At 47.8% G+C, this 27,929-nt stretch overlaps 1 protein-coding gene across 2 annotated transcripts; it reads right to left on the bottom strand.

Moving 5' to 3' along the window:
- Positions 1 to 3,520: 3,520 nt before the first annotated feature.
- On the bottom strand, positions 3,521 to 11,059 carry ADPGK (ADP dependent glucokinase; the record flags this gene model as incomplete). 2 transcript variants are annotated; one of them, XM_080351249.1, is made up of 7 exons in its annotated part: positions 3,521 to 4,648; positions 5,169 to 5,267; positions 5,595 to 5,791; positions 6,723 to 6,843; positions 7,104 to 7,166; positions 8,087 to 8,312; positions 10,860 to 11,059. In XM_080351249.1, 7 exons carry the CDS (start codon positions 11,057 to 11,059, stop codon positions 4,097 to 4,099), a joined length of 1,458 nt encoding a protein of 485 aa, XP_080207375.1. In that variant the 3' UTR covers positions 3,521 to 4,096. The 2 variants fall into 2 exon arrangements, with proteins under 2 accessions (XP_080207375.1, XP_080207376.1); XM_080351250.1 differs by having other exon boundaries at positions 3,521 to 4,645.
- Positions 11,060 to 27,929: the final 16,870 nt, after the last annotated feature.

Raw genomic sequence — 27,929 nt, 5'->3', positions numbered from 1 at the left:
TAAGGGAGGTTTTCAGGGTATTTTTTGTTTCCCTCGCTTGCATTTTGATGCGGTCGTTCCCCCTTAGCTGCCAGCATTTGTATTTACCTGCTATGAGCTCTTCTCAGCAAAGGCCTATCCCGGCTCGGTTTTCCACGCGCCGTTTGGACCAGACGCCGTCCCGAGCGTCCGGCACACAAGGTAGCAACCACACGTGCCATTTCCAACCTGCATTTGTTCCTTTGCCGCCAGAACCTCCTCCCACAGGAGTCTGGATCAATAAGTCCCTGAGCGTTCAGCCTGGTCTGTCCTTAGAATCCACCTGAGATGTGGTGCATGAAGCTGCTCCATCTGTTACGGAAAATTACTTTATCAGACACCTCCGAACAGACAGGAGAAGGATAATTTCTGGCTCTAGGATTGACTAAAGAGTTTAATGAGACTCAGCAATGCTCAAGCAGAAAGACAGGAGTGATGAGAGAAGCACAAGGGACATGCTGCACAAAAGAACTTGGTGCAAATAGGTTTTGTCCACCCTTTATCATTCAAACTTTCAAAACAAAGAGCAAAGACAACCTTTAATATCCCATTTCTCTCAATAACCTCGTTAGCACTTGAATGAAGAACGTGAGACACGTTGTTGCGGCCTCTGTTATTACTGGTTTTAACTAATAAGTCTATAAGATGCATCATTTTTTAAACGCTAAACTGTGTGCTTTTACCAAAGTATTAATTGCACCAGAGTGTAATTGAAACAAACCTTCCCAATCACAGACCGATTTAACGCAGGACATAAGAACACTCCAATTCCTGATAATTCAGTATATGATTATAGAATTAACAGAAAAAGGCCAATTACAAGTAGCATCGGTGGATTTCACTCTAAAAATCTACTTCTTCTTCCTGTTATTGTAACTGTGAGATGTAATAGGAAGGCAGCTGCAAATAGCAAGCCCTACCTTAGGCTGACTAGTCTGAAAATAAACTTGGGCAGAAGGGGGACGTGGATCTCAGGGTTCGGATTCCAGGAGCTGAACAGGAATCGGGCTCTAAAGCAACATCTGGAAGGGTTGAAGCGGTTGATGAGGTCTTTGGTAGAGCCAATGCATACAGGCTAAGAAGGAGAATGTCAGCACCATTTCTGTGAGAAGGATTAATGAGAAAAGAGCAAACTGAACTGGATCTCACAGACCACAAATGAAGTAATTAGTAATGCTGCAAAACTCCCCTGAAGAGAAAAAACATGGCTCATCTTTGATCAGGGTAACACAAAAACCCCAAAGCCAACGCGGCTGCATTGGGTACAGGCGGACAGGAGCAGAAATATCAGCATGCGTGGGTTTTATCATTTAGAAAGCTGTGATGAGCTCATCTGTTGCATCACCAGCAAACGATGTGGGAATCAACCTTCCAGTGAAACCTTTGGCGCAGGAGCTGCGAACCATCCCGCACGCTGCATTTCCAGGTACGAGACGCACCAGAACAGAATCTGTAGGGACACAGAGGCCCAGGGGAAAGCAGAGGTTATTTCAAGCCTGGGTTTGAAGTCTGGGTACTTGTGCCACTTTTCACAGTGAACCGAGTCTGGATTTTTAGAATTCGTTAGATAAATGTATTTAAAAATCTCTCACCTACCAAGGACTTTTGTATTTTACCAAAAAACCAAAGCAACCCCACAATCCAGAGAAATGTCACTAGTTTTTTCTTGCCCATACAGACCAAAAAATCTCTCTAGCGCTTTCCACTTCTATTGTTCAGCAAGGGCTGTTAGAGACAAATCAGCTTTGCTTTATTGTCACTGTTTTAGCTTTTTTAGTGGAGTATTTTTTCTGTGGGGAGGTGCGAGACACCCTACACGTGCAGGAAAAGGATTTCAAGAGCCTCTGCAACCCTTATTGGGATTAAGTTTGGCACCCAGAGGGATTTTAAGCACATCATGTTCACAGTGCGTGGAACACGAAGGTGAGCGGCTGGGTCCTGCCATTCAGCTCTGCTTTATTATCATATAGATTGTTTCAGAAGTTCATCAGGGACACCAACAGCCTGTCTGACTGACAACGGGTCACACTTGTTAAGAATTATCCTCGGTGAGTCAATTTGGTGAGCTCTATAGGCCTGATCAAAGCAGATGTTAATCTATAGATAGAGCAGCAGTCTGGGCATCATGAGCTGCTGGCATTTGAGAAATGGTGAGAAAGAACAGAAGCACCAGGAAGTTATTAATAATAATAATTAGTGCTTTTTTTTCTAAGCAATAAACCAATTGCTTGTTTACAGCAGCTATTTATTCAAACTAGTTTAAAAAGAGAGGTAATGCAGATGTGTAACACTCCTGTTAAATCCAAGCATAACTCACCCTTGGACAAGTTCTGTTAGTTACGGGATTTTAAAGGGCCAGAAGGCAACGCCGGTGCAGTCGGCCTCGCGTCCCCACAAACCTCTTTGGAAGTGAGGAGTGAAATACAGCAGCAGGACTGTTGCTGATGACAGTTTGTGCCTATTTAGTTTTGTTTCCAACTGGAGAATCCACAGTTTGGCCCAACATCAGGAAAGCGGGAGCTGGTGTAAGCAAAGGATTAGTTCTCCAGCTGGCAAAACGGTCCGAGAGGTTCAGTGCCAGAAAGCTGTAATGGAAATTTGCAAAATAACCTCACTAACGACCTCAGACCTTTGAGATGGATGAAAGGAGGATAAAAAATCTGGGTAGAAATACTTCCAGCCTTAAGAAGGTCCCGCACAGAGGTAAATGCTGAGACTCAATGGAAGACCAGGATCGTCCTTCTAAAGCGACGTCCTACAAATTGTGGTACAGCTCCGGCTTGCACAGACGTGCTGACCGCGTTTAATCCAGTTATCTGAAAAGTAAGTATGTATACACACTTGAAGTTCCTGGAAGGAGACAGAGACAAAACCATGCTGGAAAAACACACACAAAAAAATGCTGGTGCTATGTAATCCATAGTGTGCAACTATGAAGGGGGAAAATATATGAGCAAAGTATTTAACAAGGACAGATGGTTCTATTTTTTTACTTTCCAAGGCTGTCCAGAGCAAAGAAACTATCAGTGACCTAGTTAAAGCAAAGTAAAGAAAATCAAACCTGAAAGAGCCCTCCTCACTGCAGCCTTACCTGGAAAATGCTGCTGCAGCTTTTGAGCCTCCGGAAGGACCTTCCCATAGATATTAACCCTTTGGAATGGAGGGAAACTGAACAAAATAGCACAAACGTTCCCAAAAGAACTAAGTCTCCAGCACTCCATAGGTTTTCTGTAAAATAGCAGCTAAAAGCACGCACGGTTTGCAAAGTGACAGCAGCCACCAGCCCCCGGGCTGCAACTCGTGGTGTTCAGTGTGCAGCAAACACAGGTAACCGCTTGTGCTTGACCTGGCCACAAAATAAAGCTGTCTGCCCAAATATAAACCCTGATTACCTCCACTTCTCAGTACCCAAAAACTAAGCGTGGGTTGCTATGGTGCAGCTGAATACCCGTAGTCCCAGAGATCAGATACCCAAAATAATCCAGGCAGCCTCGAGTCAGGTTTTGTCTGTGTATTTAAGGAGCAGGTACAGCATCACATTTTGGGACTGGCCCCCTCCAGCACTGGGGACACTGAGGTCGAGAGGTCATTTCATCAGTAAAACGTTTCATCATCACAGCGAGCAAGCGCAAGGTTTGCTCTCACCACACAGAACGTGCTGCGGGGAGAGAACAACGCAACAGCCTTTTATTTTTAATCTCTCAAGCTGCGCTCTCCCTGGGATCCTCACGCAGGAAACTCTCCCAGCACCCACAGACACGACCCGCGCAGAGCTACAAACAAACCTCAGCCAAACAGGGATTTCGATGCTCGTTTTCCTCCCCACACGCTTAAGACAAAGCCCAGCCAGTTTTCACATTAAATACTAAAACATCTGCACCTAACTGTGAAGTGTTCGAGTCACTGCCAAGTGACTGGAATGTATCTGTTTATACCTGGAATTATTCTTTGGCTCTTTTTCAGTTTTATCCAGAAAACACACCCCGATTCTGTTCCTATTCCTTTTCACCACCGCTGAAACCCTAACGAGGACACCGTGGATCCTCAGACATCGGAGAAAAAGGAGCGTCTTGGTCTTCTACTGAAGATACACTTCTGAGTACAGCAGTCCTTCGGCTGAAATCGCATCCCCAAGCCCCACGGTCCGCACGGGATCTTTACAGACCAAAACAGGAGTGAAGTGGAACGAGACGCCTTCTCTGTGCCAACGCACCACGGGCTCGTCGGGGTTTAATGAGATTTTGGTGGGCGCCTCCAGCTGGGAGGTCACAAACTCCAGAGGAGCTTTAAGAAAGACTTTGCTGGTGTCGATGGTGTCCGTGGCGCAGGCCTGAGTCCCCGCCGCTCTCGCCCCGGCGGCCACAGCGGCCGCCTGGTTGCCCCAGTAGCCGTCCACAGTGACCAGGATGTGATAAGCCAGGGTGTGGAAGTGGATCCGCGTGAGATCCGAGGCCCGCTCGGCCGTCTTGCCGTGCTCCTTCAGGATCCAGAAGAGGATGTCGCTGACGACCCCCACGTCGGGGACGCCGCTCCAGGCCGCGAGGGACGCGTGGGGACCGGCGGCCGCTTGCGTGAGGAACAGCAGCTCCTGCTCGTTCAGCCCCAGGGAGTTCACCAGGGGAAAGACCTGCTAACAGAAACACAGCAGCAACGGTTTCGCCTTTCCCGGAGAGAATCAGACCCGGGATTTCCTCATTCAGGGGGGTGTTTTTACAAGATTGTGTTGCAGACGTTGCCACCAGCGTGCTCAGGAGGGAGCACCCAAAGCAACCAAAGGCCTCCTCATTCTACACGTCTGCAAGAATTGACTTAGCCAAGAAAACACGTCACGCCAAGGCTGCATGCTCGTTTTGTGCAGGTAATTTTCTGGACACGCGCTTTAAGAGCAGCAAAACATCAAATTCACTTAGAACAACACTGGGATGCGAGCTGAGTCAAGCTAAGATCAGTAGGACAGAAATTCTGCAAAGAAATCAAGGCTTTTTTAAATTAAAAACTCAGCTCCAATTCAAATCCTGTTCTCAGTTCTTCTCCAAATGGATAGCCCTAATTTTAAGTTTTCATTTCTGTATTCATCTACCATCTGCACATTGTGATCCTGGTGAAAAGGAAACATTAAAAAACAGAGTGTGTCCTTTCGTTTTCATTACCTGATGCACAATGTTGCTCATAAAATCCTGATCAGTCATACTGGCCAGCTCCAGGTGTATGGGGATGTCTGTGGGGATATCGGAGATGGAGGCCACAGCCTACAGGGGACAGGAAAAGAAGAGAAACACCCTAAACCAAATATTCATAATGATCATCTTGGTATCTGGGACAGAACGTGTCATTTAGCCACCAGGTGAGCTCCAGGAACTATGTCAACGTAGTTTTATCCCCCCGGACAACCCACTGAATCCGGGAAAGAAGATTAAACTTTTGCCATTCTTACAGTTCATATTCTTCTTCCAGCATGCAAAGCTGGAAAGATTTATAGGGGTTCTGAAGATGCAGACTAAATTCAAACCCAGGAAACTAAGACTGCTGTAAAGGTGGAAGGACATTAAGAAGACATTGGTGTTTAAATCTCCTACCTCCATAAGCCGTCTCTGTCGCGCCTCCTTGCTCTGCCCTTCCATCATGTGAAGTCCTGAAAGCACCACCAGATCTGGCCGAAACTCCTCCAGGCTGGACACAAACACCTCCAGCATGTTTAAGGCGCCGTTGGAAAGGTCGTGGGAGAAGATGAAGCGGTTGGCGTTGGGCGCTCGCACTCGGCCCCACTCTTCACCTAAAGCGACGCAAAGAGAAGCGAGTTAACTCGGAAGAGAAGCAAATCAAACCACGCGTCTGGGGGTGGTTTTGGGGTATCCTGCTGGAACCCCAATGCGCGATTTCGGTGTGACCGTGCCCATTAACAGCTCTTCATTAACATTCCTCATTATGATAACGGGACAGAAAGCAATGTAAAGGGAATAAGTAAGCACCGGTCACAGAGGGCAGCTTGAACAGAAAGCTCTTGAGGAATTTTTGACACTATTAAAGGCAGAATCTCCACCTCAGAACCAACCTGTATATTTGTTCACTCATCTCTCTGTAGTTTTATGGAAAACACAACCAGGATTTGTGGAAAAGCTACTAAACCAGCAGCACCAGCATCAGGGCTGCCTTGTCTTGAGAAGCGTCTCATGCCAAAGCTCTGGTTAGGACAAAGATCCCCAGATTTTGTCAGGATGACACTTCTCACCCAAGAACAAAGATGCTGAGAAAAGGAGACATCATATACTGATGTATCATCACATCAGGAGGCTTCCAGAAGCAAGAAGAATTGAGATTTACTTGGACATGAGTGTAATTTAATAAGTGCACTTAGTTCTGGTGACCTTGGCTCAGCAGGAGTCCCTCGGAGTGCAAACTCTGGGTGCTGCTCCACCCACATCAGTTTTGCTGCTAGAAAGGGTGAATTAGGTGATTCTTCCCTGTCAGTATTTACAGTGACAAAGGAAAAAAAGATTCAAAAAGGAAAATAGTTTCAAAATATTTAAGATGTGTGTTCACCTCCCACAGCTCCCTGAAGCGCATGGAATTAGCCCAGTGAGAGCTGATAACTTGCACAGTCCTCCTGGAATTAACCGATTTATAAAAATCCCTAACTTTAAAGCCAGGATTATCTTAGTGATGTGCAGGGTTCCCATTGAACATGTAGCCTTAAACAAAGGTACCTGCTTGATACTCCAAGATAAGATGGAATTCATCTCTTTCCTGCATGGATTCTGGTGGCACAACCACGTTGTCATCCAGTAATTCGTGGAGTTTCGGACCAACTGGGCCACAGAGGAGGATCTAGAAAATGAGAAACAAACATAAGGATCCCCTGCCATGTCCCTTGGCATCATCTCAGTGCATTTCAGCATCACCTGGACAACAATGATCATAATTCAATGTCTTAAAATCAGCTAGAAAAATCAGCTTTTCACTTGTAAGGCCAACTGTATATTCCACCATAACCTAAGAAATAACCACAAGATCCCCAAAATCTCCAGGGAAGCAATGGGAGCCTCATTAAAACTGAATGAATAGCATGAAACTTCTGGAACACGTACCTTCAGGTCTGGATTTGTTGCAAGCTTCTGACCGATGAGAGCAGCATTTCCTCCCACATAAAGCTGTGAAACAAACGGAGGTAGAGATTTTAGCTTTTTTAATCTAAATATTCACCTTCAGGTAACTCACAGCCCCATACAAATCAATTCATTCCTAAAGCAAATGGCCCTTAATTCTGCGCAGCTTTTCTGTGGCTGCTGGAATTTGTGTTTTATTAGCAAGGCTGACAAGCAATCATTTTAAAACTGCAGCAACACTTCACCCAGTTGCAAATGGAGGTTAAACCTGCTCCTGTGCCCACATGAGTGAAGGCAAGAGCTTCTTCGGGCTGAGAAAGGTCAAATTTTAAGTAACAAAACTCCAATGTGAGCTTTGAAACCAGAGAGTACAGATTGTCATGAGGTTCACAAGCACTCAGAGGCGACAAAAAACAGGACACAGCTCATAAGCAGGTGATTCCAGGAAGGCAACATACAAAATGTGGCAAGAGACAAATGTTGAGCTCCTCCTCGTTTTCTGAAGCCGCTGCCGAACCGTGTGCACCGCGGCATTGAGCAGTTTGTAGCAATTCGCTGACTGCCAAGCAAGGTAGCAAGTTCGATTCAGAGGACCCGGTGTAAACTATAGTAACGAAACTTCGCTTTTGACACTTCTGGAGAGAATTTAAATAGCTGATGCTGATCAGAGTGTTTACAGCTCCTAATGTTTGGATTGATTTCCTCGCTTCTTGCCTCATTACAAGATGTTAGAGCCTTTTACAGCATCAGCCCCACCTGGCTCATATATAGACGCGTCCTGGACGGACACTTTGGCTTTGGGAAAGCAATTGAGGGGCAGACCGGTCCAAACTCTATTTGTGGTGGGTGCAGAGTTCTGCAGCAAGTCATTAACACACTCAAGCTTAAATGATTTGCACTGTCACCAACGATGCAGGAAACAAGAAATATGCTTCTCAAAGGTTATTTTTGGGCAGAAAACCCACCTGCGCGCCGGGGTGCTCGGTGGCCGCGCGCGCGATGCGGTGGAAGGCGTCGGCGTCGCTAAAGAAGCGCTCGGCGGCCGCCCCTTTCTCCATGAAGTGAGCGAACGCCTCCCTCAGGTCCTGTCCCGACGTCAGCACCGCGTGGTTCTTCCCATCGGCGGGTTCCAGACCCAGCGCCTCCAACAGCTTCACGCCGGACAGAACCACGTCCACGCACGCGTTGACGCTGCAACGGGGGAAAACACACACTGGGAAAACCACACGTACCTTCTCAACGAGGCGATCCCTGCCCAGCCAGCGATGTTTGCTCTTTGCAGCCCTCGTGCTAAGGGAGGAAACAACCAACAAAATACGAAAAAAGACCCAAAAATCACATTAATTTGCTGAAATTCTCTACTAAAGCGTTCTCCTTTCGATGTGCTTTCATTGCAGAGGAGAGAGATGTTCTCATGCATTAAAACAAATGAGCTGCGTGGTCCAAAGGTGGTTGTGCATATTGCAGAACATTTTGCCTTAGGCTTGCTCAAAAAAGAATAGGTACAATAAGAACAACACTTGAAATCTTTAATTCTTAAGAAGGATTTTTTGTCAATATGCATTTCTGCTTTAAAGCGTGCCAACAAGTAAGAATTGTTAAAAAGAAAACCGAAAGTATTTCAGTCCACTAGATCAGCCTTTTGAGTTTCAAGCCCTCCTAACAATAACCGAACCCACACACCCCCCACACAGGCTGGTCTGTTTATAAGCATTCAAAAGAGCAATTTGTCAGTCGAAATATTAGAAAACTGCAATTTCAACAGAACCGCCCCAAATTTCCAGCATTACCACGCTGCCTTCTCTCAAATAGTGGAGACGGGAGAAAAATCCCGCAGTAGTCAGGAAGAGATAAGAACCATATCAGCAGATCTAGACTTTATGTGCCGCCTAACCCGCGGCTCAAATCTTCCAGCCCCCATTTCTTGTTACATCAATTTAAACTGAGTCTAATTCAGATTAGAGAACAGGAAAGTCTCTGGGCTGGAACCAGCCCCCCAGGAACCAAGTTCACAAACACTTGCCCTTGTTTCCCTCGCTTGGTTTCAGAGGGACGCTGATATATCCCCAATATTCCCTGTGATGACACCAACCATTACTAAAGCACCTTCCAGAACTGCTGTCAGGTGTGATTTCTGTTCCTCTGCCCCAACTTCCCTGGCATGGATCTAAACTATAAACTTTTGCAGGATCTCCAGCTTATTCTGCATCGACCCGCGAGGCAGCAAATGTTGATGCCTCCTTACACATCAGCATGAAACCCACAGCCGTTTAGTGTTCTCTGTGGCCTTTCACGCACGACTTGGGCCACAAGACACGAAGGACAAAATAAAGGACATTTAGAACCCCAAGGCTTTTCAGTAGGTGAGGGAACCAGTGCATATTCTACCAGAAATCCTCTGTATTGCGCATCATCTCATCCACTACGCAGAGAAAGATCTGTGTGTATTTATTATATATATTCAGTTGCTTTAAAGCAAAGAAGAAAGCAAGGAATGAACCAAAGACAGCTGGCGCTCTTCCAGGGAAGGCGTGGCAAAAGAAAAGACTAATTGAGTAAAAAACTCTATGTATTTTGTCATATATCCACGGGATATATTTGTCTGCATCCATCGGAACGCAAGAGCAAGACTAACACCGTATCGGCTCTGCAGCCACCGAGCTGGAACGACTCTTCCAGCGCTTGAAGGCCAAATTTTCTAGTCAAAATCAAGTTATCCTGGTGCGGCCTTATGTTTAAAATAAAGTAAGTCACACGCTATATATAGCAACAAGGCATATAGATGAGGTTCTTAGGGATGTGTTGGAGTCGATGATCTTGAACTGAAACTATTCTAATATTAATGGTCAGCCTTAAACCCACCACTTAAGATCAATGGGATGCTGAACTTTCCCCTCGCCCTTTTTTTACAGTAAGAAAAAGGGTGTTGGGTTTCCCTGCACACACAGTTCTCTCCAGCATCTCTCTTTCATTTCTCCCTTCCCTCACCTCTCCTTTGTGCCTCTGCCTTGTCTCCGTTTGTCCTGCCCAGCTGCAAAGGCTCCACTCCCCTCCCCACTCCATAAACCCATTTATTTATGGCCGGACCGCGCTCCCCAACCACCAGCAGCTCCAGTCCCTCAGACTCCAGCTGTGAATTTCCCAGGCAAGCCCATGTGGGATAAGGTCCTGCCACCCGGCTCTGAACCACGCAGGACGCTTACATCACCAAAAAAGTGACTTTTGGGCACAGAATCCCACAATGCTGGAAGGGCCCTGGAAAGCTCATCCAGTGCAATCCCCCCATGGAGCAGGAACACCCAGATGAGGTTACACAGGAAGGTGTCCAGGCGGGTTGGAATGTCTGCACAGAAGGAGACTCCACAACCCCCTGGGCAGCCTGGGCCAGGCTCTGACACCCTCACCCCAAACAAGTTGCTTCTCATCTTTCAGTGGAACCTCCTGTGTTCCATTTGCACCCATTGCCCCTTGTCTTACCATTCACTCCCTCAGATGAGGACTAAGCAACGCAGCGGACAGGGCCCTGCTCTCAGGGGAATGTCCTTGCCTGGAAAATTAAGAAGCTCAGGCCTTTCTGGGCAAATATACACACATATAGATACATACATAGAGTTCTATAGGGCCCGGGGCAGGGGCTCCCAGCCGCGCGTCCCCGCCCCGCCGCTAGGGGGCGCCCTCCCGCGCCGCCAGGGGCGCTCTGTCCCGTTCCCCTCCCCTCCGCGCGCTGCCGGCACCTACCCGACGGCGACGCGCGCCCAGGCGCGGGCCGGCCGCACTATGGCCGCTTGCCAGCCCGCCAGCGTGCGGCCCTCGGCCGAGCGGCCCCAGCGCAGCGCGCCCAGCAGCGAGCCCGGCAGCCCGGGCAGCTCGGGGCCCAGCAGGCACAGGTAGCCCAGCGCCAGGGCCAGCAGGCCCACGCACACCGACCTCTGCCACATCGCGGCGCGGCTCCTCCCTCCCGCCGCGGCTGAGGCGGGGCCGGAGCGGCGGGGCCGCCTCCTCCTCCTCCTTACGCCGCCTCCGGAGCGCCCCGCCCCCGCTGTGCCGTACAGCCGCTTCGGGAAGCGGGGCGGGGCTTACGCAATTTGCGCTGCGGCGGCTGCGTAACGCGGCTTCGGGAATAGGGCGGGAGGATGTGGCGGCTGCGTAACGCGGCTTCGGGAATAGGGCGGGAGGATGAGGCGCCAGCGCGTCGTGAGGGGAAATGGCGGCGGGAGTGGGGCTCTTAGGGCCCGGCCGTCTGTCAGGGCCTCCTGGGGACATCCTGACACGGGAGAGCCGGGATTTGGGCCCGCGGGGACGCAGCGCTGAGGTGAGGAGCCTGCGATGGGGGCTTAGGCCCGTCTTGGGGCTTGGCCCTGCTGCCTGGTCTAGGCCTTTCTTGGGGCCTGGCCCTCACCGTGTCACCAGCCCTGAGCAGAAGCCCATCTGTGGTCGTTGTGCCCATACGCTCTTCTATACGTGGTACTGCAAACCCTCCCCTGGGTTCTTTCTCACTGTGCCCCTTTTCCTGTCACCCAGCACCTTTGTGTGTTGTTTTTCCCCACTGTCTGCTCGGAGGGCCTGTCAGTGCTGACCCCTTGCCCTGTCTCACACCAACCCCTCTGTCCAAACAGCTCATGCACAGCAAAGCGGTGACTGACCTGAAGGTAATCACTGGCCTAGTGTAAATTCATTTTTTGTAGTGTAGCTGCTGGTTTCAGCCTCTTTTTTCCCTTCTCCAGGCTGAGGTAACTTGAGCAGGTCTCTGCCCACACTCCTGTGCTGGGAGCAGTAGGAGAGTGTCCTTTGTTCAGCCCCATTGCAGGGGTGTTGTAGCAAGTCAAAAGGGAGGCTTCCTGTTTTTAATGAAAAGGATCTTTTTCTGTGCTGCTTCAGAAATCACAGAACTGTTAGCTTGAAGACTTAATGACAAAATTTGCAAGAGTTTGACAACTGTGCGCCGTGGTGCGTTGGCTGAGGCAGCTGATAATTTTCTTACTCAGTTCTGTGTTGTGAGTGATTGTCATGTCCTTTGAGTCTGACAAAACAAACAGTAAAGGAGATGGGATAGTGGGAGGTTTCATGTTGATTTTTCTTTTTAGGGTGCAAGAATCAGTATTCAATCAACAGCTTGTGTACAGCAGCTGTTATGAATTCATCGCTGACCCTCAGGGTGGTTTGGCTGCCCATCAGATTCCATTTTGTACCAGTCCTTATCAAAAAAGCCTTCCTCATTATTTTTTATGTTTTTATTTGTGTTTGTAGGAGCAAGTGAAGACCAGGGGTGCAAGGGTGAGCAGGGCCAGTAGATGACAGGGGCTGGAATTGCTGAGGAAGGAAGGAGTGAGCAAAAGCCTCCTTGCATGGTGGTCTGCAGGGGCACTGACTGGTTTTATGAGCCTAAAGTGTAATGATAATATAATGATTTTTAACAACAGAATCCTGAAAACAAACTAGAGGCCTAGCCACCTTCCCTGTTCTTCAAGAAATCCTTCAACCAGTTCTTTCTCCTCAGATAACTCAGTTATTAAGTGCCCTTTAAAAGAATGATTATCTTCATCTCCTCTCAGACTGGAGTTCAGCCCAGAGTTGGTCTGTTAATATGTAATCCCCTTTTTTCTTTGTTCAGGTGGTCTCTGGGTTTTATGAGGAGGCTTTTTCATTTGCACAAATTTATTATTATTATTTTTTCCCTTTCAGCACTTTTCCCCGTAATGTTTGATGCAGATGTGTTTGTGGAATCTCTCTTGGATTCCCTGGGTACAGGCCTGCAAGGTTCTCGCGGCTCTGAGCAGTTCTCCACTTCATGCAGGCAACACTGCGCTGTGCAAGAAGAGAGCAAATACCTGCCAGAACCCCCCATTGCTTGCTGCAATCAGGTCTTCACCTGGGGGAGCGTGTATTTATAGCCTTGTCACAGAACATCATAATTAGACGTGCCCATAAGGCAGACACGGCCCGTAGCACTGTCACAGCTCAGGGACCCTGTTATTATGTGTCATCAGAGGGTTAGGCTGCAAGCAGATAACCCATCTAATACAGCAATGCTTTGGGGAATTAGCTACGATTGCGATTTGGGGTGATTCGTTTTTCATCTGATACTAATGCAACATTCTGTGTTGTTGCTTTTAAGACTAAAGTTGTGTTTTTTATGCCCAGGACAGGTACGGTTTCCATATCAATGAGTCGAAGCTGCTCAGGGTGAGCCACTGCTATTTGGGGTCCATGAACTGCGGGTCTTGAGCCTCTGTGACCAGTTCTAGCGGTGGACTTCAATGAGACTGCAAAGGTAATGGAAAGATTTGTTCCATGATCTTCATTCTCACCAACAAAAATAAAAGGCTTAAAAAAGAAAGGGGGTTCCCTCAGAGAATGTGTTCTGTTGCAGAGCTAAAGAGCAATTTTGTGGTCAACATTTGTTTTAAGCCAATGCGGATCTAGATTTGCCTCAAATAGTCAAATTAGAGGTAAAACTGTCAGTTGAGAACTGGAATTTGGCTCCTCATTTGTTTCCTTTGAGCCACCCAGCACCGCACAAATTTTAGCTAGAGGTAACAGGGAGACAGGGTTGTCGAACTCATAAGAGTTGACTCAAGCTGCGTAAAAGATATTAAAGAAATACCTGTTTAATTATCAAGCTGGTTACTTCTGGTTCAGCACCGAGTGTTGTTTCAGATGTAAACCACACGGATTTAAAGAGTTTTTGCTGGAATATTTTTATTATAGGCATAGGAAGAGAAAGGTAAGAGTGGATTTTAGAACGGAAAGAGTTAAATCAAAACTTGATGGCAACAATTTTTCTTTGTTTCTTCTTCCTGGTTATATGAAGTGCTTTGTGTAAGAAGTACTTTTCTTGACAGTGTTTTGTGGTATGAGCTGCTTGTGAGTGAGGGAGTGGAAGAGGGACAGCGGATTTAATCAGTTTTCAGTTATTGGAAATGGAACTTATTCCCCTTGGCACAAAAGAGGAAAAAAAGACTTGGTCTGCAGGAGGCAGACAAGCGATGCTTTTTCTTGCTTGTTTGGAAATTATCTATGGAGAGTAGCACGTGTTCTCAACAGCCACTCAGGGCTGACAGACCTTTGTATGTGAGCTTTTTAATGACCACAGGCTCGGTTTTGAGAAACGGGGCTTTGCCTGACGCTTATTAGGCAAGAGGTGAGAGGAAAGGGGTTAAAGATGGGCAAGGGGAGGAAATAGCAGAGGGGGTTGAAAGCCAAAGCTTCCAATTCCCAAAGGAGCTATGAAAACCTGTTTTTCTTAGTTGGAACTCCCAAGCTTGAAGCAATTGTCTCTACTCTTTGTTAAGATGAATTTACATATTCAAATGAACTCAATCTCCTTTGACCTACTTTGGCCAGCTTAAACTGTAGGCCTGTGCACAATGGGGCAAGGGGAGGAGTTTTTCCTCAAACTATGAATTCCTTTATTGCTGCTGGGATCGTTCATGCGTATCTGTAATGCCTGGGACAGAATCTTTAGCTGTACCAAATAAACATTCGGCAGTGCTCAGGGCAGGATTTGCATTGCAGATACTGGCAATCCCGTTCCCTCCTGTCCTACTCAACGCTCCTGTCATATTTCTGCTTCTCTCTGTGTTCCCTAGGCTTCACAAAGTCAATTATTCAGGTTTTATGTGTCCAACTTGCTTGTCTACATGTCATCATGCCTTCTCTGCCGTCAGACTTCTCCCTGAAATCACGCAGCCTCCTGTCTTTGCTTACAGGCCTCGTTCAATCTGAATTAGAAACGCTTTACAGAAGGAACCATATATGCATGAAATAAGTGCGTATGTTTGTGCTACTTGACCCGTGACATTTAATGAGAGCCACCAGCAGAATCCATGGGTGTGAGTGGTGGCTACTGGCATGTGTTCAACGTGGGAGGATTAGGAAAAGGTGGAAAATAGGCCTTTTGGATGTATTCTAATAAAGGCCTGGAAAATTCCAAAGGTGAAAGTTAGTGCTGAGCCATGCAGATGAGCTGAGGAACTCTAATTAAAATACAGACTCTGTGTTGTTCTTAGAAACTGGGCGACGTTCCCCATCTGAGCTCTGCCAACATCTCTCAGCCCTGGACTTGGGCACCCACTGCTGCTCTGCTCCGAGGCGCCCGCTCGGCTTGGCCAGCACGTCTCAATCTTCATCTGTAACACCTCCTGCTGTTCCAATCCGGGGCCCTTTTTGAGCAGAAAATGCCATCTCTCTACTAAATTGTGCCAAATTGCTTAGTTTTGGCTGCAGAACTCATTTTCACTTGTCACCTAACGGGATACCTAGAGACTTCCATCTATAGCACTGTCAGCAACAGAGGAAAAGACCATATGAATACCTCACCCCCTGCTAAGCCCCCTAATTATATGGTGATGTGTTAATAGTAAACACGCTTTCATGTCTTGGCAGTTGCAAAACACTGGTTGGTGGTGCCGTGCTTCAGAAGTAGCATCACACGGGAAAGATGCAATCCCACTTTAAATTACTTAATTAGTATCAGCATAGTATGTACGCAGAATTAGGGTTTGGAAGGAACGCGTAGTAGGAAGTTGTCAGATGCCAGTTGTTTAGATGTTCTGCAGAATGTGAACCACCACGTTAGAGAGAATTGCTGTCGCAGAAGCGAGTGTTTCTGCACGGAGAATTAACGATTCTAACTCCACCTTCCTTGGAGACTTTGCCACTATCCATTTTTCTGAGAACTCAGCAGCGGGGTGGTGGAGCTAAGACACCGGGGCTGGAGCTGGGAACATCCAGCTCCAAAGTGACGCGTTTCTTTCAATATGAGCCAAATTGCTGGATTTTGCAGTGCTGATGGCTCGTGCCCTGCAGTGATCAGCCTGGCTTCCTGCGGAACACGCAGGAACTGGAGCAAGTGTGAACCACTACGTGTGCTGGTGAACACCCCGAGCAATTAGGGTTTGTGGCGGTGACTGCCCGAGCTCGGATACAATCACCTTGTTTCTGGAGCAAGTGGTACAGCCCAAAGAATGGAAGAACTAAGAACTTCGTGTGAAGAAGGCGGGTTAGGAAATTATCCTCAAGAAAGAAATGAGAGAACTTGGGCAACAAGATGTCTCGGTGGCCTTTCTATTCTTGCCCCAACAGGCCAGCTAAACCCCTATTTATCTGTCAGGTTTGGCCCTGTAAACAGTCACGTGAGAGTTATTAGCTATATTACAGGTGGTATTGTATGCTGGCCAGGAGAAAGAGTGGCTCTATGTCTTCTATGAGCTGTGCATATGGAGAACAATGCTTTCAGCACTTTCCTGCTTTGGGGAGATTGAAGATGAATGACAGATGCCCAATCTTATCTTTGGGAAGGAACTCTGAAAACAAAACTCACAAAATATTCCTTAGTCCCATAAATCAATCCAATTGACGTACTCATTGGTGAGCATTATGTGAATTGCATCTTGTAATATATACTTTGGATTCTTTATTATGTAGTGATAATTTCCATTTGCATTAACAGCAGTGCTGGTGTCAGTGGTTGTGAATGTGCCTTGAAAGGTGTCTTATCAAATCTGACCTCACTACTCTGATAACAAGGGCGTTGCTAAAATGTCTTCACTACCTCATCAGCATATACCTCAAACTAACAAATCGGCTAGCACAGCCCCATCAGCAAAATTACATGTCAGAAGTGCGACGCTTGTTTCTGTTACCGTTCAAGAAAAGCCGGATCTCTGAGAAGCCTTTGGTTTGCAACCCTTTAGGCTCTAAGTGAAGCCCTTTAGGCTGAGGCAGAAGACTGAGGAAGTGAGGTTTAGGCAGGCCTGGAGAGACTGGAGTAGAGAAGTTGCAGTATGTGCTGTCAGTCCGGTCTGTGTCCTGGCAGTGCAGCACCCAGGGGTCTGTTGAGGGTATTTTGCCCATGAGCAGAATGGCCTTAGGTCTGATTTCTGCCGGTGTGATGGAGGGAAGAGCCAGAATCTCTGGCTGTGAGCCACATGGTTTTACCAGCAAAAATACACTCTTACTAGCATTACTGTATGAAAATCACCTTTTTTTCTTTTTCTGTAGCAATCAGGTGTACGGTTCTGCTTTCTCACAGGTGGCTGATCTGCCAACTGATAGGATGTGTTGTATTGTAAGCTAGGCACATTTGAACATGCTAACCATCAGATTTTGCAATAAATTTGTGTATTGGCCTACTGAGAGGTTGCTGTTGCAGAATTTCCCCAGTGAAACTGCCAGAACTATTTGTGTATTTCATAGTTCCTGTTGTCAACTACTCGTGTGCATCCCCATGTCATATATTAACTGACAAACTCATAAATAGCGGTGCCTAGCAGAGCTGTCTACAGAGGCTTTAGCCACAGAACCTGCTTTGACAAAGTTGTCCCTGGCATTTTCCTCCTGTGTGAATGACAGGAGGCATAAGGCATGGAGTATTAGATATAAAATGAAACCATTAGCAACTGTGGCTGCACGTGGGACTGGGTTTGTCTTAATTGGCAGAAGAGGTCTCTAACCTCTTCCACAAAGGGGTAATGAGCAGAGAAGTAGAAACTTCTGTAGAAGAAATGTGGCTGAGAAGAGCAATATGTGAGTGGAATACTCAGAAAATGTTTTCTAAAACAAAGGAGGAGATGGAGAAGCAATGGGGTGGTCAAACTGACTGTGTGGGGAAGGGCTAGAACAAGATTTGAAAGAAAATATCTTATGCTCTGGAAATAAAACTAAAGCACTGGAAGTCACAGAAATCCAGAACTCAATCTGTCCTGTTATAAATATTATTTGAGGTCTGTTTTTTCTTACGTGAGCACATAGATATTGCTGAGTCTCTGTGAGTGTGAAATTCCTTTTTCCTTTGTAGTTTTGCGTCACCTGCAAGTCTTGTGAGGACTTGTTGCCTCTAGGCTGAGGCAGCGTATGTGACAAGGAGGAGTAGCTAACCAGAAGAGATTGAGCTGGAAACCAGGTAGATTCCCAGGGAAATTGCTTTGTGCTCACATGGGTGACCGACCAGACCAGGATCCAGAGACTTCCTTGTGAAAGTCTGCATGTGATTTGTGCTGTCTTCGTTTGATGAGCTCAGAGTTGATGCTTCGTTAACGCTGCAGGACTGAATGCTTTCCTGTGATAGCTTCAGGCTAATTTGGGTGGCCGGGGTCAGGGGGAAGGACCCCAAGAGCAAGTGACTGCTCCATCTCCTGTCATTCATCTCTGAAGGAAACACTTAGACTTTCAGTGACTCACTCCTGAGGAAGTCAGCGGCTAAACCCTCTGCGACAGAGCACTCCTTTTAGCCAAACGCAGACTTACAGGAGCAGTTGTGGTTGCCCATCAACCTCAAAAAATAATATGGTATAAAAAATGTCCAGGGAAGAGCAATGGGAATAACTGTCAATCTTGACCAGCTTCTGTACGAGAAGTTGTCTAAAGAGGGACACTTGAGCCTTGAGATGCTCTAGAGCAGTGCTGTGGAGTGCTCTGAAGTCCTTTTTGTCTTGAGGTTGACCAGGGAATGACAGCTTGCTCTTTCTTGCTCTTTCTTTCCCAGATGTCATGCTCCTCACTGCTGTCAGAGATGAGATAACGGGCTGCATGGGTCGTTGTGTGATGTGCCAAGGCTGTCTTCTGTTCTCTGGAGAGGAGAGGTGTTACTGAGCATGGTTTTTGCTTCAAGTGAAGTCCTGAAATGCCAAATAGGGAGGCATGCAAGGGAACCCTTTCCAAACAGAGTTCCCTTATGGGAAAGGAGCTGATAACTCTTTGGAGGCTACTCCTGATTTAGCACATAGCTGGCAGCCCACGGTGGGAAAGACCCGTCTGGGCAAGGGCACAGCTCCGCACTAATCACCTTGTACCAGACCGAGAGATTAGCAAAGTAGATGAGCCTAAGGCCGTGTGACCAGATGAGGAGCAGGAGCCTGAGGACAGCTGGATTTTCAGTACTGGTGCATGTTAGTGTCTCCATCGCGTTCTGCTGGTGACACAGGTGCCGAGATGATTCTTGCTCTTGAGCTCTTGAGCTTTCAGCTGGGCACCCGTCCAGCCATCCGTCACTCCTTGGATCTTGGCCACGGGAAGCCAAGTGTGATGTGAGCGTTGCCACCACAGCGGGGGTATCAAACAGACACCTGGCATCGAACACAAACGGAGGTGAATTCAGTCGGAAAATAGAACCTTGGCTGCCGAGCGGGAGAGCCTGTGGTGAGGCTTCTGGCTGCTCCTGGGTCATGGCCTGGCACATCAGTGCCAAACAAAAGGCAGAACCAGATATTTGGGTGTAACCGTAGAAAAATAGATGTGGGACAACTCAGACCCACAGGTAAATTGAAAGCCAAGGCGGGCTTTTCTTTTTCCCACTGTGATTTGATCACAGGAGCAACAACTGAGTGGGCTTTTTTGTTCTTTGTGGTACGACTGACAGATAATGTAGGGGAAGGCGAGACTGGCTTTGTTTTCAACTGTGAAATCCATGAAGTGATATGTTCTTTGTGAATTAATTAATCTGGGGAAAATAGAGTTTAACTATTTGACAAAAAATTCATTTCCACCCACTTCCCAGCTGGCGCCCTAGTGCGGTCTAAACATGGACTGTCAGATTCCCATCAGCCTTCAACGTTTCAACTGAAATAGCAACTTTTGCCTCACGTGGCAGCGAGTAACAGTCGTGAGCCCCGGGACGCCGAGAGGTGGGAGACGCAGGACCGGGTTCTGCCCTGCTTGGTGCTGCACGTCCCATTCGGTGGACACTGTGAACAGGAGTTAAACTTGAATCCTTCTGAGCAGAGGTTTAGGTTCATTTCCCAGGCCAGTAGAAGCCTTCAGGAATTTTCCCCTCGACCTTTTTGTAAAATGGGGGAAGTGATACTGTCCTGCACCCCAAGGGAACGACTTCCTGTTCAGATTATTCAGTATATTAATAGGACGCGTGGGATGCACCCACTGACGTTCCACAGACAGGTGCAGAAATGTCTTCAAGACAGAAGCTGCAGCAGGTCATAATCACAAACTCGTTAGTCTGCTAACAAGAGCTGGGGGAATAAACTTAAAATAACATTGTAGTTTTCTGTAATAGCATGCAGCAGACACCTGCGACCTTCCTGAGCTTGGGACTTGGCCCTGGAAAGGTGTGTGCCGCTGATAATAAGCCAGTTCAAAGACCGGTAGGATATGTGAAATCCAGATTCTTTCCAAATCTTTCAAGTATTTGCAAACGTTTAGTTAGCTTCATGGGAGAGAGAACTTTTATGGAGACATTTACATCAATGTGGTGCACCTGGCCCACAGCAGGTCTTGTCCCTCAATGCACGGAACAGCGATACGAACCGAGAGGTGACAGTGTCGTCTGTTGCCAGTAAATGGAGTGGCAGGAGAGCAGCGGCTTTCCTGTTCTTGTCACCGCTATCAACAGAGCAAAGATACCTTTAAATAGCACAGGAATGTTTAGCAATTGTGATCTCATGTGAAAAGTTCAAGCTGTATTTCAAGGACAGAAGGTCTTCTTAGAGGAAGGAGATCAAATCCATAAGGAACGGTTGGAAAATGCCACTGTTAGTGCCCCCAAAATGCCTTCGGCTTATTTTGCTGAAATGGCATGCTGCAGCTTATGTCTGTATGACAAGAAAAGGACACAAATATGCACAGTCGGGACCCTGAGCCTTGCAGATCATAAATACAGCAAGGCAACAGTAAAATGAGCTATTTATTCTGAAAGAAAATGCAGAAAAAGAGAGCATCAGCCAAACCGTGTGCCTGCTTTGGGTATAGTTAGGGAGAATCTGAGAACAAACTGTGCAAGGCAGATTTACAGGTGTGAATATATGCTACTCTGTCAAGATTAAGGGACACCAGAGAGGTCCCATTTACTGCCTAAAAATACTTAAACAAGATAGTGCAGCCCTCTGGAAAGACTGGCCTGGGAGCTGCGTGGCAGAAGACTCTGATAAGGTGTATTTGAGAAGGAGAAAGAGTCGGATGGACACAGCAAGGACCTGTATATCTCAGACAAGGCTGACCTAAGCCCAGCAAATCTAATTCTGTTCAAGTGTTCAGCTACCTAAAGCACAAAATACTTCCTTGAGATGCCTTTCATCGGTTCTGTGCATTTTGGTTTTCAGCTGCAATGTCACCCTGGAGACACAAACTGTATATTCAAGTAGCTGAATAGCTGGGGTTCTGCAAATGTCCTCACGCTACTGGGATGGAATAGCTGTCTGTGCTCGGGAGAGGAGCTGTGGCAGCTGTTGAAGAGGAGGTTTTGGAGCCTGTCCAGATCAAAGTGGTGGGTGCAGTGGTAGGGCTTCAGCCTGGAGAGCTCTATCAGGACGGGGTCACCGTCGCCTTCCTGAAGTGAACCCCATGGTGGTGCCAGTTTGGCAGCTGGGATGACCACAGCTCTCTTAAATGCAACCACAAGAGACAAAACCAATGTAATGGAAGCTTTGGGACTGTCATAGCCTGGCACAAGGTTTGATGTCAGGGTGGAGTGTATATGCTTTCAGTGATGGAGTTGGGCGTGTGGACCTTGCTCTTGTCTCCTTTGGACAATGTGGACTTGACCTCTTCCTCAGCCTAGAGCACCAAAAGGGGAATTTGCTGACTTTTTGGTATCTGCGTGCCCTGAAAGGTGATGCTCTCAATGTTACCATAGCCAGCAGTGGTGGAAGAACTACAATAAAGGTGAAAAGCGATGAGAAAAACCAAAACCTCCTATCAGCAGTACACAAAAGACCCTCTGGAGCTGCCACCAGGAGATCTTGTCAGTGTTAGACTGTTTTTTGAGGCTAAATCATGCACTTGGAAGCTGGTAGAACCTGTTGAGCAGATCAATTGTTGCTCATTCAGCTTAGCAGTGGAGAGTCATATACTTCACTGAAACAACAAACACTCCCTGCAAGTGTGAGACGAATGAGACTTGGAGGCTGGTGAAACACGCAGTCTCCCGGGGCTTGCTCAGCAGCACGCAGGAGGAACACGGAGCTGCCAGCCTGCTGTGGAGTGTGGAACAGCCTCTCAGCCCTGTCGCAAACCCCGTCGTCACAAGCCAGGCTTGCACTCACCCACGTCTAGCTTCCCACACAGCATGCGCGAGAGTTTTCATGATGGCAGGGAAAGAAGAAAAGATCTTCCTAAGCCTGGAGAGAATCCCTGAGGTGCTAAACCAGCCGAATTCAGGTTGGTGTTGCTTGACTGCCCAGGGAATGCAACAGGACAGAGCTGTAAGAACATATGACATGATGCAAGAGACGTGATGTTTATTTTTGCTGTCTGAGATGAATGTGGCAGGAAGGAATAGAACAAAAAAGCATTTTCCAGCAGCAGGTGCTGGTGCATGAGCCTGGGTATGGCCTGAGGGCACATCTGGCCAGATGCTGCAAGTGCATATGCTGGAGAGAGCAGGGCCAGGGCACAGCACAGCGCTGCTGCTTCTTGCTCAAGGAGAGCCCTGGGCTTCTCATTTTCTTTTGGGCCAAATGTTCTGGTCAGTTGAAATCCATTTTTATTCGATTTGTAATTTCTTTTGCTGACTTTATTCCAGCAGCCATCGTATGGTGCTGGATGTCCTGTGGGTCTGGCTCTGATGCTGAGGGCTCCTGCAGTCCCTTGCACCGAGGAAGAGCAGAAGTATTTCTACTTTCCAAGTGTTTTCATGGCAGCCAGAGATCCTTTGCTTCTGGGGAGCAGTGTTCCCTGCCGAGGAAGACTGACTTGTCCACATTGCTCCCCTGACAGTGTGGAAGCATTCAGCCAGGCCTGGCAGCTCAGGCAGTTTTTAATGCCAAGCCTCCTCTTTGTGTCTAATGAAGGTCCCTGATCCCTTTCTGGATCTCCTGGGGGTGGGACACCTCGTTTTCACCCACTTGGAAGGTAAAATGATAACTGTAGATGAGTTTTATTTATTTTGTCCATGTAGTATGTCTGTGTTTGTATCCTCGGCCCCCAGCACTAGGAGCAGTAACTCATCCTTTAAACTGATCACCATCCCAAGCAAACTCCTTACATCCTTGTCATTGCTTTACGTTTGACTTCACAAAACTTCTCTCATGTTTCTTCTGAAGCGTGTGACGCTCCTGTGCCCATGGGTTGAGGGGCAAGGCCCCGGGGCAGGTTGGTCAAGGTGTCTGGAGCCAGCTGGTGAGGGGGGCTTTAAAAATCCTCTGCGACGGTGGTACAAGAACAGAGTGGTGAGTTATTCTGGCTGTTCGGTACACTGGTGATGAGTGATGAGCAGAGACCAGCATCCAAAAGAGGGTCAATTACTCCACACTCCTCTGGCGAATGTCAAGCTCAGGCCCTAGCAGAACTCCCTGAACAGAACCCGTCTTTATCCGAAGTGCCCAGCAGCTGACAGAAAGCAGCAGGCAGGTGATGATTTCTTCCTCCACTTGCCAAAATGCCACTGGCCTTGGCTCAAGGTGTGTAGAACTTACTGCTATTTTGGGTGCTGTCCTTGTGAAACGCCAGCTCTGCATGCCAGGTGATGCCTGGCTGCTCGCGTAGCTGGTGTGAAGCTGGCACCGCCGGCCGGCAAGCGGGCTGTCTGTGCCACACGTGCCCCGGTGCTGGCAGCGGCACAGCGGGCCTGGCCGGGCTGCGCGGTGCCGAACAGGCTGAGCCCGGCTGGCCCGCGGGAGAGGGCGCTGCGGGCCTGCGCTGCGCCGCTCCGCTGCAGCCAAAGCAGACAAAACCAGCAGCGGCTTCACCTCCCAGCTGAGAGATTTTGTGCCTTTGCAGGGGGAAAAACGGTGCTGGGAACTTTTATGTGAAACAGTCCGAAGAGGAGAGGGAACAGATGGTCTCTAACCACTTCTGAGAAACAAGGAGCCTGTGAATTACTAGATTATATTTGGTGCAGAGGTCTCTGTTTGTCCTGAAGGGTGTTTTTGGTGGATTAATGTACTTTGGAGTCCAGCTGTTGCTCAGCAGAAAGGACAGTGGGTTTTGTTTCATACAATCAGATATTTTTTCCCCTTTTTGTTTTGTATTTTTTGTGTCTGCAAAATACCCAGTCCTGAAGGTTGTCAGTAGGAAAAGATGCTAGAAATGGTCCAAATCTACATCAGAAAAGGTGTATGTGTCACAGGCATTTGTTCTCTTCCCATTTCCATGGAAACATGCAGGCATGGACTTGGTGGTGTCAGGCAGAGCAGCCTGGCAGGCTGGAGTGGAGTCTGTCCAGGAGGAGCTGCTGGCCAACAGCACATAGAAACATGGTAACCTGGTCCTGGAGAATAACAGGACGTGATATATCGCATCAGAAACAACAGCTGGGATGAACATTGGACTCCCGACTTTCCCCTTGCCATCCGACCCCTCCACATCCCATTGCCCCATCCAGTCCCGCTGAGAAAATAGTGTACACCACAGGCCATGATTTTTAATTTCCGGGGGGGTGGAAGGGGTGGAGAGCACATCTTCTGGCGACTGACAGGCTGTTTTGTTCTGCGTCAGTCCTTTTATTAACCCCCTGCTAGATCATTCACTCTCTCTGCTTAGCCGCCCCTGCTGCGTTAGTGATGAGAGAGTTTGGAACAGCAGGTCTGCCTTGGGAGATTATGGGGATCCCGTGGACAGGGAGCGGTGGGTTGGTCGGTGTGCGCACACAGATTGCTAGCTGCAGCTTGGCCTCCATCTGCCCTCTCTGCCAGCCTCCATACCTTTTATTATCCCCGCAGCGACGGCAGTTGCATGTCTGATCCCCCGGCAGCAACCCCGTGTCTCCCCGAGGGCGGATTTGCTGTCCCACCATTGCTGCCAACGGGTAGGAAGGTTAAGGCAAGAGCATCCTCCACTATCCCGTGCTCTCTACCATCCTTTGGCTTCGCCTAACCCCTCTTATTTATCTTACATCTTAGGGAAAGGCAAGTATTGCCACTCAATAATCTTGTCCTTTTCCCATTCTGTATTTAAGCCCTTGACTCCATAAAATATTTGTCCCAGACATGGGACTGAAGAATTTAAGGGAGCAATCTAGATTTCTCCGGACAGTTGTTTCCTTTTGGACCAGACTGATGTTGGTGGTTGATTATTCAAACAAATTAATTTTGGATGCACGCATGAGTTCTAATTAGCTGTAATTATTCGCTTACTTCCTCCCGGCTTCCCTCCCACATCAGTAGAAATTCAAAAGTATCACCCTAACACAGTGTGCCCTTCAGTAATTATCCCCCAGGCCAATCCTGAACCTCTGAATCTCCGATCAATACCTCATCCGTGAGCCGTGATTAATTAAACGGAATCCCACTTTCAGGGCTTTGATTCATATCACCCCAGAACAGCTTACTGCGTGTTATAATCCAGACGTGATTCTAATACTGTCCTCAAGTGGAAGGGAGGGGGTGACTGATACATCAAACCCCAGAATCATTAAAAAGCCAAGCGATACAGAAGTCTCATTGTAAGGCAAGTGATAAGTAGGTGGGACCGTGTTGTCCTCTCGAGCCTGGCTGCTTCAATGGCAAAATAGCACTGCTGAAGTCAAGGCAGGGAGCGAGGGCATTGCTCTGTGTGAGGGAGGGAGGCAGAGTGAGGCGCAGCGTGATCACTTTGATGTCTGCGTCCTCTGCGTGGGTGCATTCTGTTCCACAGTGGCTTATTTTTTTGGCCAGCGGTTGCAATTTGGGAGTTCGATATGGTTTTGAGCGGTAATCCAATAGCCAAAGGCTGTTGGGAGCTTCCTGGCTGTGGTCTGCGGTGGTCCAAGCCAGGACGCCAGAGATGCTGTAACAAAGCTCTTAAAAACAATAAAAATGTTTTACTTGAGATTCCTCTGATGCTTTTAATAGCCCTTCATTCTACACATGGAGTGGTAAAAGCCAAGAGGGATGTTAGGCCAAGCCACGCAAAGCAGGGCCTGGAGCCAAGCTTTGTGGCTTGCTCTCCTTTTCACCGCCTTCCTCAAACAGGAAAGGAGGTCAGATCTAAAAGGGGGGATTTGAATCTGTTCCAGGTGTTAAACCTGAGAGCCAGTACCCTTTTTGCTGATGCTGACCATGTGTCTCAGCCAGACAGCATCCTCTCCCAGGATTTCTGCCTTCATATTCTTTTTTTCAACTCTGATTCACAGTGGGGTTCACTCTTTCCTGGATTGCTGTCCTTTGCGCCTTCACCCTCAGGACTTCCAAAGACTCACATCCAAAACCTAGGAGTCCGAAGGCAGCTCCCATTATCCGCAAAGGCCTGGCAACTATGATTTTGTGATTTCTGTGAACTCAGCAAATCTTTAGGTGATAAGAGACAATGATTTCCAACTTCAAGCTGCCTGGAAGAAAGTGAAGCTGCTGATGTTGCAGAGTCTTGTGACCCCAGGACTGGGAACAGCAAATCTAAGGACTCTTGAGCTCTGCGGCAGTCCTCAGTGTCCAGTTTTCGTAGTGCAACTGGCTGGGGGTTTCCAGGACATCTTCCCGATGACAGATGTGTTTTGTTTTCTGCCTGTGTAGGACAAATGGCTTTAGAGCCGTAATCAAAGGGGACCAGGCAAACCGTGTAGGTCAGCTCAGGATTTGTGCTGTGTGCGTTAGAGGAGCGCGCAGTGTTTGCACAGCACAAGCAGGAGCTTGTTCCCGGTGCTGGAAATGTTAGATTTGGCCTTCCTGGCAAAATTTCTAGTACCGAAGGGAGGAAGCGGCAGGTACGTACAACCTTCCGCTCTGCCCGTGTCCGTGTTTGTGTTCAGCAGGGGCTGGAGCCCAGAACCGCAGCAGCGTTGCTCGAGGAGCCGCAGAGCCGACAGCAGCCTGGAGAGTCATTCTTTGCATAGCTGCTCCAATTTGAAAGTTCATTCCAGTTCAGTGAGGCAAGTGGTGTTTTCGGGTTTGCCGTTCGCACAGGGTTCTAGTGTTGGAGTTGTACCAGTGTCCAGAAATGATTAAAGCAGGAACATTTGCTAGGCAAATGTTGTGAGTTTGATACGTCACTCAATTAGGGAAGAGAAATGGTGGCTGCAGCGTGCTGGTCACCCAGTCTGCCTCACCGGCAGAGCTTGCTGAGGATTTCAGTGGCTTTGCAAAGGAAAAACCAAGATGTGGCACTTGGAAAATGAATAATTTCGTAGGAGTTTGCTGCCTGGCTGTTTCCAAACCCATATTATTGCCTTTTGCTGAAGGTCAGAATGGTACCCAGGCTGTTACTTTGTTTGCACTTCAAGCTTCAGCTTATAAATAGCAAGTCTCTGTGATCAGAATGATTTTTAGGCACATGCAAGCCCAAAATGCCAATTTAGCTCCCCACTTAAGAAAATTGAGCAGTGGGGTTTGTAATAGAGCAATAAGGCACAATGCCTTTGTGGGGGAAAAGTGTTAGCCTTGGGTTCATTGCAAGCCAGAGGAACAAAGGCCACTTTGCTTTCAGCAGCCACTTGAGAAGTACAGACCCCCCACCACACTCCTGGGGTGAAAGGCTCTGCTGAGGCTTTCTTGGCAGCAGAAAATGAAAATTGCACACAAAATATAGATGAGAAAACTCGTATCTCTGCGTCTGAGTGCTGTGCTGGGTATGACATCACTGCTAGCCAATCAGCAAGCTCCCTTTGTGTCTGGCTTTCTAATAAATGCCACTTCCTCAGAGTAATTTGCAATAATAATTTACTCACCTTCTAGGAACGACACCACCTGCCACTCTTACCAGCCCGCGAGAGCGGGTGTGCAAAGGTCTCCAGCCCTGGATGCTGTAGTGGTGTGTGGAACGAGTGTATCTCCAGCACTGACTTGATAAGAGTTACATTCAAGTTGTGAATAAGTGATGACTTGTGTTAATTAATTGCCCGATGGTTGAGCACCCCAAAAGATGCTCAGTGCTGCAGGCGCTCGGAGCAGAAAGGGGGTCCCTGTGACAGTGGGAAAATGGTTCTGGTGCCACATAACCAAAGTGAAT

Source organism: Nesoenas mayeri (genome assembly GCF_963082525.1).
Source record: "Nesoenas mayeri genome assembly, chromosome: 11".
Lineage (NCBI taxonomy): Eukaryota > Metazoa > Chordata > Aves > Columbiformes > Columbidae > Nesoenas > Nesoenas mayeri.
The sequence above is the reverse complement of the archived record's forward strand: the minus strand, read 5'-3'. Positions and strand labels throughout refer to the sequence as shown.